At 51.2% G+C, this 20,237-nt stretch overlaps 1 protein-coding gene across 1 annotated transcript; it reads right to left on the reverse strand.

Annotated features, from left to right (window-relative positions):
* Positions 1-1,086: 1,086 nt before the first annotated feature.
* Positions 1,087-4,499, reverse strand: LOC100283211 (chalcone isomerase). The gene is made up of 4 exons (NM_001156113.2): positions 3,988-4,499; positions 3,652-3,901; positions 2,598-2,689; positions 1,087-1,615 (listed from the first exon to the last, which is right to left on the reverse strand). The coding sequence occupies exons 1-4, from the start codon at positions 4,328-4,330 to the stop codon at positions 1,476-1,478; spliced, it is 825 nt and encodes a 274-aa protein (NP_001149585.2). The 5' UTR covers positions 4,331-4,499; the 3' UTR covers positions 1,087-1,475.
* Positions 4,500-20,237: the final 15,738 nt, after the last annotated feature.

Raw genomic sequence — 20,237 nt, forward strand, 5'->3', positions numbered from 1 at the left:
GGCTTAATGAAGATGAGAAAAAATATGCATGATACTATAGAGGTGTTTTAATGCACTAGAGCTAATATCTAGTTGACTAAAATTTATTAGTGGAATTAGCTAGCTAACAAATAGCTAGCTACCTATTAACTAATTTACTAAAAGTAGCTAATAAATGAATTATTAGCTAGAGTGTTTAGATGTATCTAGCTAATTTTAGCCGCTAACTATCAATTCTAGTGCATTTAAACATGGTACTTTGATGTCTGATCTCCCGATTCTAGATAAATGTACTGATGAGTTATACTACTACTGTCAGTGGCACTCAACTTTCTCTTTATCTGAAGTGATCATTACAAGCCAATCACAAGCATTACAGCCTTACAGGACGTTCGAAAAAAAATTGTTTAGTCTGTGGTCAAATCAAACTTGTCATCGTCCTATAATAAACCAACGACAGCAGCCTCTACTGAAATTCATTATCTTTTATCGCGTAAGATCACTTACGACCTCGAGACTCCTCTTAAAGGGGTTGTTTGGAAGCAAATTATTTTTAGTGTTTTAAACTAAAGCTATAATATTAAAAAATATTATAGTATTTTTTGTTAAGAGTCGTTTGGCTATATTATAAAAAAATCTGTTTTCAAAACTATGGTTTTATAGATACTATGATATTTTTAAAGTATTTGAAACTCCACTCTAACCTAAAGTTTTCGTTTATGACTAGTATTATATAAATATAACCATGGTGTAAGATACTTTGTCTCTAAACATATATTGTTAAGAGTTATAAAAAATTAATACTACTGTTATGTCATGACAGTAGTTTTAAAATACTTTGATTCCAAACACTTCCTTATTTATTGAGGTCGACCTCAAACCGGCTACCTCGTCCTCACACCTTGTTCTTCCGCTACCTCTTTCTTTCTCTCGCTCTAGTCTTGGTCGGAAAGGCCGTCCATTTGGTTTGGAAGGCTTGTGGAATCCAGGTCGCCCGCGGCCCGCTAGTATTTTTTGTTGTTGGAAAACGATTACTAATGAATTAGCCGCGCAACAGAATAAACACCATCGGAACATTATAAGGAGAGACTGTTAGCTGTGAGATTTGTGGGAAAGAGAGGGAGACAGTGATGCACGCTCTCATCCATTGTGTGCATGCCTGCCAACTCCGGGCTGCAATGAGACCGACAGGTCTTGAGTTTGCCGTATGAGAAACAGTTCCTGAAGGACGATTGCAACAGCTTGCTGGTCTTTCTTACGCTGACAGAACCAACGAGATATGAGGGCCAGGAGTTTGCCGCTTTCACGGAGGACGTGGAACAACATCACACACGACTTGGAAAAGGCTGTACTTGGAAGGATCTATCCTTTTCCTCACGCGCTACTGAAAAAAACTTGTGCGCTACTTACTAGGCACAGTCGAGGTATTGCTGGAATTAAAAATATCTTCCCTGAAAAATCTCCCAGTTCCATGTAACCTTCCTTAAGCATCCCATTTAACTTTTAAGAATGCTAGCTATATTTTCATGGATGTCGTCTTTCGCATTTTCGTCAAAGGGGTCATCTCCGATATAGAGATCTAAGAGAGACTTGCACAAGAGCTTGCTCTGAATGCTCCCCACTTCCTCGCCTTCAACTACACACATAGAAAAAGGAGTTCATTGATCACGAACATTACGAAGCAATTTACTCAATGAAACTCATGAAAATAGTTTAAATGGATGAATAGGAAGATAAACGAATGCATCTGTGTGTAGTGTGTAGACATGCCGTTACAAAATCTTCTAACCATCAACATCAATGGCCTTTGGAGATGTAGGGGAGACTAGGTTTAATGTTCATACTTGCCATTTCTTTAGGAGACACACATGGAATTGCTATAAAATCAAATGAAAATGAAATGGGCTGATGCGAGCCATGGGTGCGGCAGGTGAGTGGCAGCAACAAGGACAAGCAAGACATATTCATGACTGCTGATGCAGTGCCAGGCTGCCATTGGTGGAAGTGGTTCAGCTGGGTGGTACCAAGTACCATGGGTGGCTGGGCTAGATAGGCGGACGGGAAGGGCAGGAGGGTGGTGCAGAAATAATATGCAGTGGCAGGGAGTGGTGCAGACATAGTATATGGTAGCCGTGACGGGGGCAGAGGCAAAATGCACAATGGTGTGTTCGGGGCATCAGTGGCAAAAGAGTGCAGGAAGGAGGAGGTGAAGCATTACAGCAGCTGATTCAACTTGCATCTGATTGGATTGCACAATTCAAAATTTAGATGGTTTGGAACATAATATCAGTCAGATGTTCGCTAATACATAATCTATCGAGCATTTATAAAAATAAGGGCATATCCTAAGTTTTGGAATAGGTTAACTGGATAACAGGATAAGGACTTACAACATTATTTCCCTGCAGTGAGTCAGACTATCTGATTTAACATATGAGCAACTGTGTGAACAAATATAATATGTTACCAGGTACTCATGTGTGGGACACTTGTATACTAATTGCAACATAAAGACATCTCTAAAACTGTTCAAATAATTCCTTCCACAAGGTAAATCCTCCACCAAAGTACTGAAACCAACAATAGAGAAATGCAAACACAAAATGAAATGAACTTACTGCAAATTTTAAGGACATGGTTAGATTCTCTCGAAAGCTCAATCACAGACCCCTTTGGTAATTTGTATTCATCCTTGAAAACCGCAACAAAGCTGTTGAAGGGTAAGATATAAATTTGACTTACACACCTTTGATATCTCAATACATCATATATGATAATAATAGAAGTAATATAATAGCATCATTTCTCTAAAGAGCTCCTTAGTTTCTCAGCTAGTAACTCTTCATGATTTTGGATGAATGAATGGTTTAGTTTTAGCATCTAACATCCTGACATTTTCAGTTCTCACTAGCTTATTAGGACCCAATGACAGAGGCTAGGGAGAAGTATCCACATTCTTGCAATCATATTGTTGTAAAATATATTGCGAGAAACATAAAAGGTATCATTTGCAACGGAAGAATGAAGAATCACAGTCAACCAACAAAATACTCACTCTTGTTCGAAGCATAAGTTGTTTAGGACATCGGTATAGTCACCAATATGGCAGTAAGACTTGCAACTCATGTAAAAGTATACTATTTTCAATTGGGGGAGTTATATATATCATGAAAGCCTATGATGAATCTAGTAATATCAACCATGGGTTGTCATGTTTTATATATATACTGATGGCTCAAGTTAAAGAGGTTTGATCTGAATGAAATCCTAAAATGACCCACATTTGGAATTGGAGAAATAATTAACAATCTTGCACATGGCATATAAATATAAGGTTCATGTTTGTACTGGATGAATGCGATAGGAATTTGGAGGAATGTACACCCCTACAAGATTTACTGTGCTGCAAACAACCCATTTAATGTGATAATGGATATGATGTGAGTTCAGATTTACCAATCAATATGATTATGTGTGGTCCATTTCTTCAGTTAAGCCATAATGAAAGGTTAGAACTCGTGACACTACACAATGTTATGTAAAGCAACATATTCAAGTGTGTGGGTTAATGAAAGCGTCGGGGTAAGCCTATCAGAACAGGTATTAAAAGAAGTTTCAGCATTTCTCCCACAAAGCCATAGCCAAAAGGGACCTGAAATACAGGTGAATTACCTCTGAAGCAACTCTTTGGTGTCTTGTCCACCGAACTTCTGAAGCCTACTTCCCACACTCTTCTCAAATGCGCTGCGAACCGAGCGAATACTCAGCCTCCCATAAACAATCTGCAGCCTGACCGTCATCGGTATGTCACGCTCTAGCGCATCGTTGATCAGCTCACCGTTTCCCTTCAGTTCCGAGACCGAGAACTTCGAGTACTTCTCCTTCAGCTGCTGTTTCAAATCGTTGTCATCCGCATACACGCCTGCATAAAGCGGCATTTCAAAATTCCCTCTTTATAGCGCTTTTATAACGACGGAGAGATCAGATATGTAGTTTTTAGCGGAATACCGAATGCGTAGACGTCGATGGACTTGAGCCCGAGGACGCTGGTCTTCCGGAGGCCTATGCCGAGTAGGCGGCGCCCAACGGCGGCCTCGGTGGGGAATGTCGCGCCGGTCCGGGGTTCGACGGAGCTGGGGGCCGCCGCGTCGGCCAGGGAGAGGGAGGCCCAGAGAGGGGCAGGGTGCGGGACTGGCCGGCCAGTGGACTTGCCCGTGAGGGTCAAGCTGGCCGCTACTGCAGCTGCGGCCGCGGCTGCAGCGGCGACCGTGGCAGCGATGGCGACGCCGTTGGGGGCCTGGGATGGCGGGAGGCGGGGGATGGCAGCGGTAGGGAAGCGGAGGGAGACCATGGCCGCGCGCCGCAGCGACAAGAAGCGAAGCGGAGAGGTGAGGTGTGGAATTGTGAGAGGTGAGGTGCGTGTGCGTCCGTGCGAAGGGGCGGAGGACACGATGTGGGAGAGCGGCGAGGCGGCACTGGCGAGGTGGGATCCCGGCGAGGTGACCCGTGCTCTTTGTTACAAAATATTTTGTACATGACACTTATTTCCCAAGGGACACACACCCTGGGAACTCTTGTATATATACTTCACTACACTGCAATAAAGATCTATCCTATCATTCTATCTCTGTTCTCTCCATTTACCACTGAGCACTGCAATAGAGCACAACACGTTATCAGCACTGTCTCAAGGAGAAATCAGAGAAGGAAGAACACGCTGTTCTTGACAAGAACAACAAGATCGATCTGCACATCAACATCAAGGTATGGAACATACCGTTTCCATGCGCATACGCCGTATGCGCCGAATTTTTTGTTTTTTAGCCCCTTTCGAGTCAAAAATCTACGTTTGGACCCCCAGAAATTTTATTTGCACGTTTGGACCCGAATCTCGGCGCCACAGGCTGTGGCGCCGAGCTTCGTGACGTGGCAGTCCCGCGTGGCACCTAGCTCGGCGCCACAGATCTTGGCGCCGAGCTAGGAAAAACCCGCAAACTGCCTTCTCTCTGCGCGCGTTTCTTTTCTTCTGCTCATTCCAAATCACCGCCGCCGAAATCGCCGCCGCCGTCCACAAATCGCCGCCGCCTGCCCCAGCTCCGGCTCGCCGCCGCCCGCCCGCCCCAGCCCAGCTCCGGCTCGCCGCCGCGAGCCCCGCCCGAGCTCGCCCGAGCTCGCCCGAGCTCCGCCCGAGGTCCGCTCGAGCTCGCTCGCCGCCGCCCGCCCCACGCAGTCCACTGCCGCCCCGAGCTCGCCCGCAGTCCACTGCCGACCAGTCCCCGCCGCCCGGAGTCCGGCCAACGATCGGCCACCGCCCGCTCCGGCCCCGGTAGCTCCCGCCCCCACTGCCGACCATTATTTTTTTTTAATTTCTTAGTTTGTAAACTAGTAGTAATTAGTTAGGTATCCACTTATTTATTGTTTAGTAAATAGTTAGATATTTTGTTGTTAGTGTTTATTAAAATAGTTAGCTAGTTTGTTGCGTAGTATATTGTTAGTGTTTAGTAAATTCTTAGTGATTATATAGTTACCATTTTGTTTAGCGCATTGATATTACATGTTTTCTGTGTTGGTAACCATCGTGTTGTCGTTTATTCGCAGGTTCTATAAACATCACTTTACAGGGGAGGTGCTGCCAAATTTTTTACTGACAATTGGTTTTTTTGTACGTAGGTGTTCGTCCGACTTGACCTTCTCCACCGTTAGCTGGACTCGTACGTGTTCTCAGGTATACATAGTTTTCGTACATTATTTATAGATTATGTAATTTCGTTTAATGTGTTCATTTAATATTTACTGTATAGTTATTAGTTAATATATATTTATTACTTAGTAAGTTAGTAGGCTTAAGTATGTAGCCATTATTGAGTTAGTAATCCATTTTTGCAATAGATGGACAGCCTAGTAACACTATACCATGGAGGAAGGGTGGAGATAGATGCTTATGGGAGTGTTACTTTTGATGGTATGAAGATCGTGACCATGTTATTCGTTGAAAGACCATCTTTTGACCAGCTTTTGGCTCGAGCTTGTGAGGAGATTAGTTGCGACATAAACGACCCTAGAATATCAATTCAGGGTTTGTTGTCCCATATTACATATGGAACAGTTGTCCGACGGTTGATCTCCATTACCTCAGAAGATGATTGGGTGATATATTTAAGAATTGTGAAGACGATGGTTCCACCATGTTTGGATGTGGTTGTTCAAAAGTTACCTGTTAGTCATTGCGAAGGTCCAGTCGGGTTATCTCCACAAATGCCAAATGCATCTCGTATTGAAGCTCCTTTGGTAGAGCTTCATGAAGAAGTCGTTGTTGTGCCCGATGCTCAATCGGGTCCGCACGAGTATGGGATTTCTCGTCCTATTCCCGACGTTTGTGGGGCTTCTAATGCGGTGGTACCCCCCCAAGAGATCCCATTGACCCAGGATCCAGTTCACGATCATCCTAGTAAGTGTCTTCGACACATTGTTCGTATCCATCATTATTTCGTTTGATTAGACTTTTTAATGTGGTTTTTCTTGCTCCGACCCGATGCAGGATCTCCACATATCGATAATACTGATGTTCAGATTGATGTGCCTGTGTCATATAATATGGACAACATATGCAGGGCATCCAATAGTGTTGATGTTCAGATTGAGGATGAGGAGGAGCCATATGAGGCTGCACGGGCCTTAGATTCTGATGATGACCGTCCGGTTCAAGAAATGACCGAGCAAGAAATTGAACTCATAAGGCGTTTGTGTCCGGAGCGAGACCCTGCAGTACATGAATTTAGCAGTTTAAGTCATTCCACCCGTGCGTATGCTGAAGGACGTGATGATGAACTGCTAGAGGCTCCGGATAACGCCGACAGCATTGAGATTAAGGTTGGCTTACTTTTCAAGGATCTGCCTACACTGAGACGATGGCTACAGGAATATTCTGTGAACCGGAAGAGGCCGTTCAAGGTGAGACATTCGTATGCACAGCGTCGTTACACTGTTGTGTGCGAGGTGCCAGAATGTAATTGGAGGGTATGTGCCCGAAGGCAGTAGGACACCGGAAAGTTTAAGATCACCAAAATTGTAGGTCCACACACTTGTGCCCAGACAGAGCTGAGCTCTAAGCATCGTCAGTTGACATCTACCCTGATTGCGAAAAGGATATTGGGGATATTGAAGGGTCAGCCAAACTTGAAGGTGAAGTCAATTATGACCATGACTTCGGAGCTGTTTGGTTACAGGATCAAATATGGGAAAGCATGGAGGGCAAAGCAGCGAGCATGGAAGATGATATACGGGGATTGGGAGGAGGGTTATGAGAAGTTACCAGCATTGTTCAATGCAATGAAAGCAAAAAACCCAGGCATGCATTACGAGTACATCCCCAAACCTAATGAATGGAGGAACGACAAAGAGATATTTTTTCGTGCTTTCTGGTGTTTCTCGCAGTGCGTAGAGGCCTTCAGGCATTGTCGTCCCGTGCTCTCTATTGATGGTACTTTTCTGCTTGGGAAGTATAAGGGCACATTGTTGGTTGCCATATCATGCGACGCAGACAACGCACTGGTTCCTTTGGCATTTGCTTTGGTGGAGAGGGAGAACAGAGATAGTTGGTCTTGGTTCTTGCATCCTGGAGAGGGAGAACAGAGCCGCTTCCCATTCCCTTGCATCCTGTGCTCTCTTCTCATCTGCCGCCTTCAACCTCCTATACTCTGCACGCTTCGGGCTATCATAAAAGGCAGATTTTGCTTCCCTACGCATATCGCGTATGCGATCGTTAATGTACGAATCGACGAGCCGAGATCCACAACGCATCTTCTGTCCCATTATTCTCTTGGACTCTATTGTGCGCATCACCTCTCCTTTGTCGTCGTAACTCTCCCAACTGCATTTCCTCGTCTCCTACAAAAAAATAGTAAGTACCGCTATAACATTACATCTGGTGCAAAAAAAATACCAACCTCATCGTAATCGACCATATGTCCACAAAAATATCCAACACCAAGCTCCGAAGGAACTAATCCATACTTAGCTTCAATACCACATTTGCAGAGTACTGGATCAAATTTGACCTCTTCTGCCGCCCACCCCATGTATCTCTTTTCCTTTACCTCTGGCTCTGGCCAATGGGACAAAGGACCATACAACCACTCTCTGAAACGACACTTACGCCACCCGTATGGCTGCAGGAGAAAAAATTAGTAATTAATTGTAAATAAAAACTAGTTCATACATTTAGCGTATCAATGGGCTCACATAATCAATGTTCGGACAACAGAACTGCTTGTCATAGTCTTCGTCGATGACAGCACGGTCTCCACAATCGCATCGAGGCGGTGAGTCCATCCGTCTTTCTGTTGCTACCTCCTTCTCCGCATCCGTCATTGCTGGAGGATTCGGGGGAGGAGGTACCCAACGCTTAAAACGCTCATGACTGGTCCTTCCACTCAACCAATTAACGAAAAGAAGATATCGAGGGTCAAATTTATCAGGACCATCGATCCACTGGAAAAAGAAACACCTATGATGTCCCTAAAATAATGGAAAGATGCACTATTACATATCTACAAAATAATGAATGCGAACAAAATTAAGTGACAAATCATAAGCTACGTACGTCCAAAGTGCCACAAAGGTAGTAGCAGCGAGCAGTCGTGTCTGGATGTTGTGATTGATGTACCCAAGCCAGTCTGCTACAGTCACAGTTAGGCACGGGGAGTTCAGGAGGAACAGGAGCATCCTTACTAGATACGTCCGGATATAACTCCCGAGGACGACCTCTCTTCTGCCACAACGCCTCTCGGTACATGTCTTTCATCTAATAAACGATTATAATTATCACTTGTACCTATTATGCTTTATAATAAGTTTACACAAACTAATAATCGAAATGATAATATAATAGGTGTATATAAATTATTAAACTAACAACCCAATATACAAAACGAATCAGTTGGAAATCATACCTTGGTCTACGAAGTGAACCAACTCAAATCTTTGAATCCAGCAAATTTTGACGAAGTTTGGAAATGGGATGAAATGAGCTGCTCTCGGCCAGCCGCGCAGGCGTTTTTATAGGAATTCGTAGCTCGGCGCCAAGATCTGTGGCGCCGAGCTACGAGACCGCGCCGCCACCACGTCAGCGCCAGGTCAGCCCTAGACGCAACTAGCCGTTCCTGCCACGTCATAGCTCGGCGCCATAGGCTGTGGCGCCGAGCTGTGTTAGCTCGGCGCCACAGGCTATGGCGGCGAGCTAAGGGTCCAAAACTGAGTTTAAAATTTTTTTAGGTCTAAACGTGATTTTACTTCGGTTTAAGGGCTAAAATACAAAAAATTCGGCCGTATGCGCGAAGTTCTGCACATTGTTGATGATTTGATGTTGGAGGCGTTCGCCGCTGGTCAAGCCGCAGCGCTTCCACCGGTGCATGCGATCCCTGAACGCCGGGTGCAAGTGCAAAATGTGCACTTCTGTGTTCTCCATGGATAGACAACGGTGGTTTCGCTGCCGGTGGTGGAGTGTGGACTCCCCACTGCATCCCCGTCGCCACCGGCGCCGGTGTTTGATGCGGGATCATCTGCATCGGCCCCCATGGATGTCGACTTGGTGGCACCACCACAGCCTCCACCCACTGCAGCGGCAGTTGCTCGTCGTTTGCCATCTCCACCAGTGCCTGTGGTCGTCGGGACCATTGCTGCCCGTCGTGGACAGCCCCCGCGTGCCGTCGATGCTCCACGTGGACGCATTATCTTCACTGGCCATCGCCCAAATGGGATGGCCTCGTCTTCCTCCTCCAATGGGAGGGCCTAATGGCCCTCGATCCGGCCGCCACGTCGGTCGTTTGGGGGGAGGGGGTGGGGAGCGGCCTGGCAAGCCTCGGCGATACACGGCACCACGCGCGCGGGCTACTCCCTCGAGGCGCGGGCGCGCGCGTCTCGCACTCGGACGCGACCTCCTGGCGGTGCTCGGCAGACCCATCAGGCGCAGGCGCGGGAGAAGGCCCGACCGGCGACTGCGCGTCCCGGGCAGGCGCGGCACGCGCCTAGGCTCCATGCGGCGCAGCTCTTGTCCGACGCGGGCGCGAGATAAGGCACCGGCGCGGGCTCGCCACCAGCCATGGCGCGCGCGGCCACAGGCGTTTGGATGGCCCCGACGGCTGGCTCCAGAGCGCTCGGCGCGGCCTCCGCCTGGCGCTCGGCGTGGGCCCGCCGCCCTCTCTGGGCGCGCTGGCGGTTGGGATCACGCAGGGCGTGTACGTGGTCGGCAAGCGGGAGTTCGCGGACACAGCGTGGGGCGTTGGCGGCTCGTCATGCGCTCCCTGGCGACGGCGGCTATGTGGCTGGGCGGTTAGGGTTTGGCAAACCCTAACCGCCCACTATTAATAATAGGCGTTTTGGCCTCTATTGGGCCGTCTGGGCCGGTCAGCTAGGCTGGGCCGGCGTGCAGGCCTTCTGGCCGCTGCCTGGCTCGCCTGGCAGGCCGCATGGGCTACTTTCAAAGGCCCAATATAGCCTGTTTTAGCATTTTATTTCTGAATTTCAGTATAAAATTCTGTTTTATATGTAATTTCAGTTCAAAGTTATCTTAGGCGTCTAAATTCGTAATTTAGACTGCATATATTGTAAAGACATATATGTTTTATTGTACATATAGCAGATTTTAGTTCGTGAATTATTGTTTGTTTTACATTAATAATTCACATATCTCTACTTGCTATTATTTACGCATTCATTTATGTTTGCATATAAATATAGCATTTATTAAGTTCAGACTTAATAAAACTCATGCAAAAATGAAATTACATTATTTTGGATTAAGAGCATAAGGAGATAGAGTCCTAAGCATTGGCTGCACTAAATTCTTTTATAGAATTTAGTAGCCCAGAGACCGTGCTTGTGGCAGCATTTGAAATGCCTATCTGTCGGCGTTTCGAGACCGGGGGGTCCCTGGGCCGACGAGTGAGTGTCGCCGCGTGCCCCAGCCCAGATGGGTCGAGCGCGAGGGCGAGCGCGAAGGGGGGAGAGCGAGGCGGCCGGAGACCGGCGTGAGAGAGGTGGGAATCCCGCGGCCTTCGTGTTCGTCCCGCGCCCAGGTCGGGTGCGCTTGCAGTAGGGGGTTACAAGCGTCCACGCGGGAGAGGGAGCGAGCGGCCCCAAGCGAGCGCCTGTTCTCGTCTTCGTCCCCGCGCGGCCAACCCTCTCTAAGAGGGCCCTGGTCCTTCCTTTTATAGGCGTAAGGAGAGGATCCAGGTGTACAATGGGGGGTGTAGCAGAGTGCTACGTGTCTAGCAGGGGAAAGCTAGCGCCCTAAGTACATGCCGTCGTGGCAGCCGGAGAGATTTTGGCACCCAACTGGTGTGATGTCGTGGCCGTCGGAGGAGCGATGGAGCCTAGCGGAGGGACAGCTGTCGGAGCGGTTGGGTCCTTGCTGACGTCCTCTTGCTTCCGTAAGGGGCCTGAGAGCCGCCGTCGTCACAGAGCATGCGGGGCGCCATCATTGCCTATCTGGCAGAGCTAGCCAGATGGGACGCCGGTCTGGTTCCCTGTGGCCCGAGTCAGCTCGGGGTAGGGTGATGATGGCGCCTCCTGTTGACGTGGCTGGCCTGCGCCCTAGGTTGGGCGATGCGGAGGCTCCTCCGAAGCCGAGGTCGAGCCTGTCTTCCTTGGCCGAGGCCGAGTCCGAGCCCCTGGGTCGGGCGAGGCGGAGGTCGTCGGCTGAGGCCAGGGCGGAGTCCGAGCCCTGGGGTCGGGCGAAGCGGAGTTCATCATCTTCTGGGGCTTAGCCCGAGTCCGAGCCCTGGGTCGGGCGGAGCGGAGTTCGCCGTCTTCCGGGACTTAGCCCGAGTCCGAGCCCTGGGTCAGGCGGAGCGGAGTTCGCCGTCTTCCGGGACTTAGCCCGAGTCCGAGCCCTGGGTCGGGCGGAGCGGAGTTCGCCGTCTTCCGGGACTTAGCCCGAGTCCGAGCCCTGGGTCGGGCGGAGCGGAGTTCGCCGTCTTCCGGGACTTAGCCCGAGTCCGAGCCCTGGGTCGGGCGAAGCGGAGCTTCCTATGGTGCCTCCGGCGGGGCCTGACTGCCTGTCAGCCTCACTCTGTCAAATGGCACCGCAGTCAGAGTGGCGCAGGCGGCGCTGTCCTTCTGTCAGGCCGGTCAGTGGAGCGGCGAAGTGACGGCGGTCACTTCGGCTCTGCCGGGGGGCGCACGTCAGGATAAAGGTGTCAGGCCACCTTTGCATTAAATGCTCCTGCGACTTGGTCGGTCGGTGCGGCGATTTAGTCAGGGTTGCTTCTTAGCGAAGGCAGGGCCTCGGGCGAGCCGGAAATATGTTCACCGTTGGAGGGGGGCCTCGGGCGAGACAGAAATCCTCCGGGGTCGGCTGCCCTTGTCCGAGGCTAGGCTCGGGCAAGGCGTGATCGAGTCGCTCGAATGGACTGATCCCTGACTTAGTCGCACCCATGAGGCCTTTGCAGCTTTATGCTGATGGGGGTTACCAGCTGAGAATTAGGAGTCTTGAGGGTACCCCTAATTATGGTCCCTGACAGTAGCCCCTGAGCCTCGAAGGGAGTGTTAGCACTCGCTTGGAGGCTTTCGTCGCACTTTTTTGCAAGGGGACCAGCCTTTCTCGGTTGCGTTTTGTTCCGGTGGGTGCGCGCGAGCGCACCCGCCGGGTGTAGCCCCCGAGGCCTCGGAGGAGTGGTTTTACTCCTCCGAGGTCTTAATGCCTCGCGTAATGCTTCGGCTGGTCTGGTTGTTCCCTCATGCGAGCTGGCCGTAGCCCAGGTGTACGGTCGGGTCCCAAGTTCTCGGGCTGGTATGTTGACGCTGTCAACGGTTCGGCCGGAGCCGGGTTTGCGAGAGCAGCCCCCGAGCCTCTGCACAGGGCGAGAGGGCGATCAGGGACAGACTCGACTTTTTTACATACGCCCCTGTGTCGCCTTTCCGCAAGGAGGAGGGGGGGGGGGGAAGCGCCATGTTGCCCTCGATGGGCACCGAACATGGTGTCTCCGGTGAGCTGCAAGCGGGTAATCCGAGTGGACGTCCGTGCCCCGTTCGTTAGGGGTCGGCTAGGGGCCCAGAGGCACGCCCAAAAGTACCTGCGGGTGATCTGCCGGACCCGGTCCCCTGGCGACGGGGTCCGAGGGCTCGATGCCTCCCTCTGATGGGATTCCATTACAAGATCGCTCCCGCTGGTCTCGGAAATGTCCTAGGGTACCTCGGGAGCGCAGCCCGAGCCTTGGTTATGTATCGAACGTACCCATGGTCATCCCTCGCTCGGCGTCTGAGGCGGCTGTGAACCCTTCGGGGGCCAGCCTTCGAACCCCTGATCAGTAATGGGCACGGAGCCCGAGTAGCCTGAGGCGGCCGTGGAACCCTTCGGGGGGCCGGCCTTCAAACCTCTGATCAGTAGTGGGTGTAGGGCCCACGCGATCTGAGGCGGCTATCGAACCCTTCGGGGGGCCAGCCTTCGAACCTCTGATCAGTAGGGAGGCTCGGAGCCTGGTTCCTTCACGGGGAAGGACCCTTTTCGGGGTATCCCTCTTTCCCGGTCCCTGTTGCAAGAGAGAGAGAAAGAGGAAAAAAGGAAAAGGATACGAAATCGAACGACGCGGTGTACCTTTACTGGCGCGATCATTATGGCGAAGGCGAAGCGTCGCCGCTTCTCCTGCCAGAGGCACCGCCTGTCCCGCCGCGGAGTTAACGCGACAGGGCGAGTAGTTGGCGGGGCGGTCGTTGCACGTGCGCGAGCCGCTCGAGGAACGAAACACGGGCGCGTTGTCTTCACGCCATGGGAGAGGTTTCTCTCGCTGCCCCCGGATGGGACGTAAGCTTGGCTGACGACGTGACCGCTGCACCTGCTCGCCTGCCGCTGCCATTACTGCCGGCCCGTCTTCGGCCGTATTGACTGTCGCGCCAGGCTGGAGCCACTGGGCCGTGCGCTGGGTGGCCTCGAATCGCGGTATTGGTTCCGCAGTCGAGGTAGCGCGGTGGTGGCGCAAGTGGCGGTGCAGTTGCATGCACGAAGCAGTCGACACGCCGGTTGCATGACGCGTGGGCCTGGGCCTCCAGGCTGGGCGTGTTGGGAGTCGGAGAAGCGCGCCCACTTGGCGCGGTTGCATGCCGCCTGCATGGCTGCCCGCCCCTTTCGCCCGTTGGTCGGGGCAAAAGTGGAGGGTCACTTGTAACCGCTGGGCGGTCGTGTGCACCGCGCGCGGCGGTTTGGCTTCTTCTGCTCTGAGCCGGCTTGCATGACATGTGGGACCCAGCCCCCGCGCCGCAGGGGAGGGCCTTGGAGCGTGTTGGAGAAGACTCAGCCCGTGACGGCTGGGGACGCGAGTAGGGATAGTCGCCTTTAAAAGGAGGGTGACCCCCTTGGAAGGCGACCATGTCTTCGCGCTCCCTTATGCATCGTGTCTTTCCACCTTCCAAGCCCCCGGATAGGGGATACTCGCCGTCTTTTCGCCTCATCGTTGGAGGAACGCAACTCCGTGGGAGTTGGTACCTTTCAGCCATCGTTCGGCTTCAAGGATTTTCATCATGCAGCCCGACTGCACCCCTCCACCGGCGGTCACCCAAGATGGTGACCTCTAGCTTGATGGTGGGGGAAAGCGAGCCGGGCTGCGGCCTCTGCCCCTCCCTCAGCCTCAAGGATTTTCATCACTAGGGCTGGGGAGGGGAGTGTGTCGAGTTGGGGTCGGCCCCTGCGTGGGCGGTGGCCCGCTCCTTCACTCAGTGATCGGAGGGAAGGGCGGTCGTCGTCCGTGGCGCCGGCAGCTGCACCGTGCCTGGCTCTCGGACGCGAGTGGCTTCGGAGCCGCTCGCGGCGCCGGCGTCTGCCACGGCAGCTGGAAGAGGTTCTTCCGCCGATGAGATAGCCAGGGCCGGCCACGGACCGACCTCCAACTCTACGGCCTTCTGCCCGTCCTTGCCTCACGAGTTTGGGCATGGGCGGGGGCCTCTTGGCAGCAGCATCCGCCCTGAGGTCAGTGCTGCCGCTGTTCGGCCCCCCGGAGCAGAAGTCGTCGTCGTCGCTGCTGCTGGAGTGGGCGACGGCGCGCCGTTCGTCGGTCTTCTGTTGCTCCGCAGGCCCTCCCCCATCGGGTGGGGTTGTTCGTACCTGCGGAGGGGGAACCGGAGTTTCGTTTGTAATGGCACTTTGAATGCCAGTGTTTTTGTTCATTGTGGCTGTCGAGGCCTGAACATGTATGTAATGGAGCCATGTTTTTTCCTCATTTTCGAGCACTAGGACTCGCCTGTTGGTCGTCTGAACCGCTTCACCAAGCGTGAGTCGCCCCGTGTCAAGGTGACGAGTGAGGTATCCGTATCCCGGAGGCGTAGGAGTCCCTCGGCTCGGTCGACCTTGTTGTCTGAGGCTTCTCTAGCTTAGTTAAAGGGACCCCTTGGCTGCTCTTCGATGAGCCGAGGCCAGGGGTAGCGATATCAGCATGAACAGGGGCGGAGTTGGCTCGAAAATGAAACCTGGTTGGCCGGAGCCCAGCCGGGTCGTCCGTTAGCGGGACCGACGCCGGAGTTGACCAACCGAGGCCTCGGGTCGGGCTGGCGCCCTTGGAAGATGGTTGGCCGAGGCCCCAGAGTGACCGGCCGAGCCGCCTGCTCGGGCCAGATTTCCGGAGAAGGCCCTGGCAGCGATTGTCCGGGTGTGGCGATGACGTCGTCCTTTAGAGCGGAGATCCTTGGACCGCGTCGCCGTCCGAGGCTAGGTCGGACCTCGCCGAAGGTGTCGTCGATGCCGAGGGTGCTGCTGCCCCCTTCCAGCGTCAAGACCCGAGCCTGCAGGATCAGATCGTCTTGTAGCGTGTGTCTCCTGCGGCCGTCGAGGCCAGAACACACACCCTCGCTGTGTTGTAAAGCTGCGTCTCTTTTCTTCTTGTTTCGAGTATCTGGACTTTTTTGTCGGCAACAGGGATGTTTGTGCGAGCGAGAGTTGCTTCTCGCGGAAGGTGATGAGTGAGGTATCCGTATCCCGGAGGCGTAGGAGTCCCTCTGCTCGGTCGGCCTTTGTCACACCCGGTTTTAAAGGACAAAGCCGGGTGCATCTCATACATGCGCCAAAGAAGACAACATATATAATAACAGAGTGTATAGAGATAAATGTCATAATAATCAGAGTATTTATTACATAGCGGAAGACTTACAAAAATAAAAGATAAATATCGCAGGATCTAAAATCTATCCTTGGCGCCAGAAAGCTGACTGGGAGACGCCACCTAGATTGAATCGAACTCCTCGATACTTGGCTCCACTTGAACCACCTGTTCTTCTCCTGTGGGGGGTGTGAGACAGCAAGAGTGAGCTCACATACGTTCATCGCTCAACAAGTTGTGGGGAATAATGTGGCATGAACTCACCAAAGGTGGGAGTTCATGAAGTGTAAGGCTAATCAATGAAGTAAAGGCTGAGGCTGAGCATTGCTTTTATAAGTTGGTCAAAATTTTATTAGCAATTACTAAGTGTAAGTAAATACCAAACCTTAATAACAATAAAGAAAGTAATAGTAAAATAATCCCAAATGCAATGCAAATGTCAAATTGAATTTAAGTTCCATAATTAATCATGTGAGGGTCCGAGCCGCTCATGACCGTGAGCACGGCTAGTATACTAGTTTTACACTCTGCAGAGGTTGCGCATCTTTACCCACAAGTCATGTTACCCATCTGCCAAGAGATGGCCAATCCCATACACCTCTACCGAGGAGGCAAGGCAGGGTAACACTACGAGGCCTTTACAAAGTTCCACTAGCTTCAGAAATCCCGCTACAGTTTATAGGAAGCTCCAGTGCAGGGTTCTTGCCTGACCGCCATCGCAGCAAAATCAACCCAAGGACCTCCCTACACTGACCACTCCCCTACTGCCCTTGCCCCTTTCGGGTAAGGAAGACCTCCACTAGCTTTCCTAGTTAATCAGCCAAGGGCGTCCCATTAAACCCTTGTGGTAGCACTGTTTTCCCGGGTGGTCGCTCCATGTTCCCATTAATTTAATGATCTTAACATGAACAATAATAATAACAAGATAATAACAGAATAATCTGAGAGCACCTAGAGGGGGGGGGGGTGAATAGGTGATCCTGTAAAACTTAAGCTTATAGCCACAAAAACTTGTTAAGTGCTAGCACAATAAATGCCAAGTGGCTAGAAAGGAGTCTCAACAAAACACAATACCACAAGAGATCAATCACAGAGATGACACAGTGGTTTATCCCGTGGTTCGGCCAAGACCAACGCTTGCCTACTCCACGTTGTGGCGTCCCAACGGACGAGGGTTGCAATCAACCCCTCTCAAGCGGTCCAAAGACCCACTTGAATACCACGGTGTTTTGCTTGCTTTTTCTCAATCCCGTTTGCGAGGAATCTCCACAATTTGGAGCCTCTCGCCCTTACAATTGAAGTTCACAAAGAAGCACAAAGCAAGGGGGAATGAGCAACGCACACAAGACTTCAAAGGATCAGAGTAACAACACGCACACAAGTCGCAACAAGAGCTCGCAACACAACTCCAAGAGTTCGCAACTCAACAAGAGCTCTAGATGCTATCACAATGAAACGAATGCGTGAGATCGATGTCTTGGTGCTTAGGAATGTTGTAGGAATGCTTGGTGTGCTCCTCCATGCGCCTAGGGGTCCCTTTTATAGCCCCAAGGCAGCTAGGAGCCGTTGAGAACAAATCTGGAAGGCCATCCTTGCCTTCTATCATCGGGCGCACCGGACAGTCCGGTGCACACCGGACAGTGTCCGGTGCCCGATTCCTTTCCTTAAATGGCTAAGCCGACCGTTGCAGATGCGGGAGTCGTTGGCGCACCGGACATGTCCGGTGCACACCGGACAGTCCGGTGCCCCCTTCCGACCGTTGGCTTGGCCACGTGTCGCGCGCAGAGTCCGCGGCCGACCGTTGGCCCGGCCGACCGTTGGCTCACCGGACAGTCCGGTGCACACCGGACAGTCCGGTGAATTTTAGCCGTACGCCGTCAGCAAATTCCCGAGAGCGGCCTCTTCGGCCGAGGCAGCCTGGCGCACCGGACATTGTCCGGTGCACCACCGGACAGTCCGGTGCTCCAGACCGAAGCAGCCTTCTGGCTGTACACAGCCAACTTTTTCTTTTCTTTTTCTTCCTGTTTCCAATACTTAGACAAGTATATTAGTACACAAAACCAATGTACTAAGACTTAGAAACATACCTTTGCTCTTGATTTGCACTTTATTCATCCATGGCATAAATTCACATTTAAGCACTTGAGTTGGCACTCAATCACCAAAATACTTAGAAATGGCCCAAGGGCACATTTTCCTTTCATAATCATGAATAGTGTATCTTCATACCCAAATCCACATAAAGCAATAGCAGGTACTACCCAAAAATATTTCAGGGGTGAACAAGGTATAAAGATAACCAAAACTGGGGTAACCTAAAGGATCCCATCAAAATTAACCTATGCAGATCATTAAAATTAATAAGAACATGGCTGGGAAAAGTAAGTGATCAAGGGCACAACTTGCCTTCAATGAGCTCCTGCTCAGCTATCTCTACCTGTTGAACCTCAGTTTCCACAGTGGCTTGCTCGTCTATTCGCATCAACACAATACATACATAGTATACCCAAAATCAATATCACACCAAACATGTAAATAAAATATACAGTAAAAATCTACACATTAAAATGAGATCATAGGAATTGGAATCACTAAATTTGGGGTTATAGAATTCAAATTATGAATTTTCTAAGATTTAATGTGATTAAAATAGGATTAGATGAGAAATTAATTTTCTAACAGAGTTCATGTCAAAATAGTGACTCTAAGTGTTAAAGAATAATATTACAAAATTTTAGAAACTGGAATGGATCAATTTGGACTAAAAATGGATTTTCTATGATTTATACAAGTTCTAGGGTTTATTTTCATATTAAAAATCCAATTTCTAATTCATTTAATCGATTTAACACAGTTCTGGATCGGGCCTCGATTTCCAGGGAAGTCAGGGGACTCTGCGTAAGATAGCCTAGGCACAGAGAATAGTAACACATGGACGGCGGGTTCTATATAAGAAAAACACAGGGGCGCATATGCAAAACTAACCCGCGAAGGGGTATGGACCTATCCTGGCCGTCCGATCGACTGCGAACGACCACGATTAGATCAAACCATTTTAAACCCCCTCTCTCACCAGACACCATCGGATTCCTAACGTACGACCCAGATTTAATGAAGCCAGTTCTTAACATGATCCGCAGGATCGCGGATCAACGGCGCCAGATCAACCGCGCGAATGGGTACGTGATCCTCTAATCTCGGCCGTTCACTACGGAACCAACGGTCACCAACCCCCTTCCCTCTTCCAGTGACCAGAACGGCGGCGTCGTGCTCTGTGCGCGGCGGAGGACACGCCGGCGAGGTAGTCAATCGGGCATCCCCGGGTATCCAACACCAAATTAGTCCGAGCTACGCGATGTGGGAGACAAAACGATGATCAGAGATATGTTTCTTACCGAGGGGATGAAGCACAGGGGCCTGGCCACGGAGGGCTTCGTCCGGCGGCGATCTCCCCATGCCGATGAGCAATTGCCCCCGCCAGGGACGACGATACGGCTCGGCTAACCCACGCACGTACGCGGCACACCCGCGTGTAGCTCCGGTGCCCCTCACTGGTTCCTGAGCCGCACCAATCGATGGAATAGGCAGGCGGCGGCGGACCGAGCTCCGCCCACGGTGTTCTCCCGAGTATCGATGGCGAGGTCCCAGCCCCAACGTGGTGACGTTAGGGACGACGCCGACTGTACGAGGAGCACCACAGGCGCCACGTGCGCCGAGGAATCCCAGACACACTCCCCCCCGACACCCGAGCTCGCTTTCTCCTTTCCCGACGGCAATGGCACTCGTTGCCTCCCTCCAAATTGGCGGCGGTAATAGGGTTTCTGGGGAAGGAAAGGGAGGAACTCGGCTCCCTACGTGCAGCTTTATGCCCTCAAGGAGGATTCGGTTGAGAAGTCTGCGCAAATCGCGCGGAGACCGGCGCTCAATCCGGCGTCGCGCCGTGACCACTACCGCGAGGAAGGATCCGCCAAGGTGGTCCCACCAGCCAGCTCCTGATGCGCGCGCATGAATCACACCGGCCAAGTGGCCCACGCGGCAGCGACTGAGGCGAGAAGGAAGGCTGTGCAGGCGGTGGTTGGGCCGAGGGGAGAAATAGTGAAGTGGGCCGAATTGCGTGGCCGCAGCCCATTCAGGTTAGAACCCCTTTTCCATTTTTCATTTTGTTTTATTTTGAAT

Source organism: Zea mays, chromosome 2, assembly GCF_902167145.1.
Source record: "Zea mays cultivar B73 chromosome 2, Zm-B73-REFERENCE-NAM-5.0, whole genome shotgun sequence".
Taxonomy (NCBI): Eukaryota; Viridiplantae; Streptophyta; class Magnoliopsida; order Poales; family Poaceae; genus Zea; species Zea mays.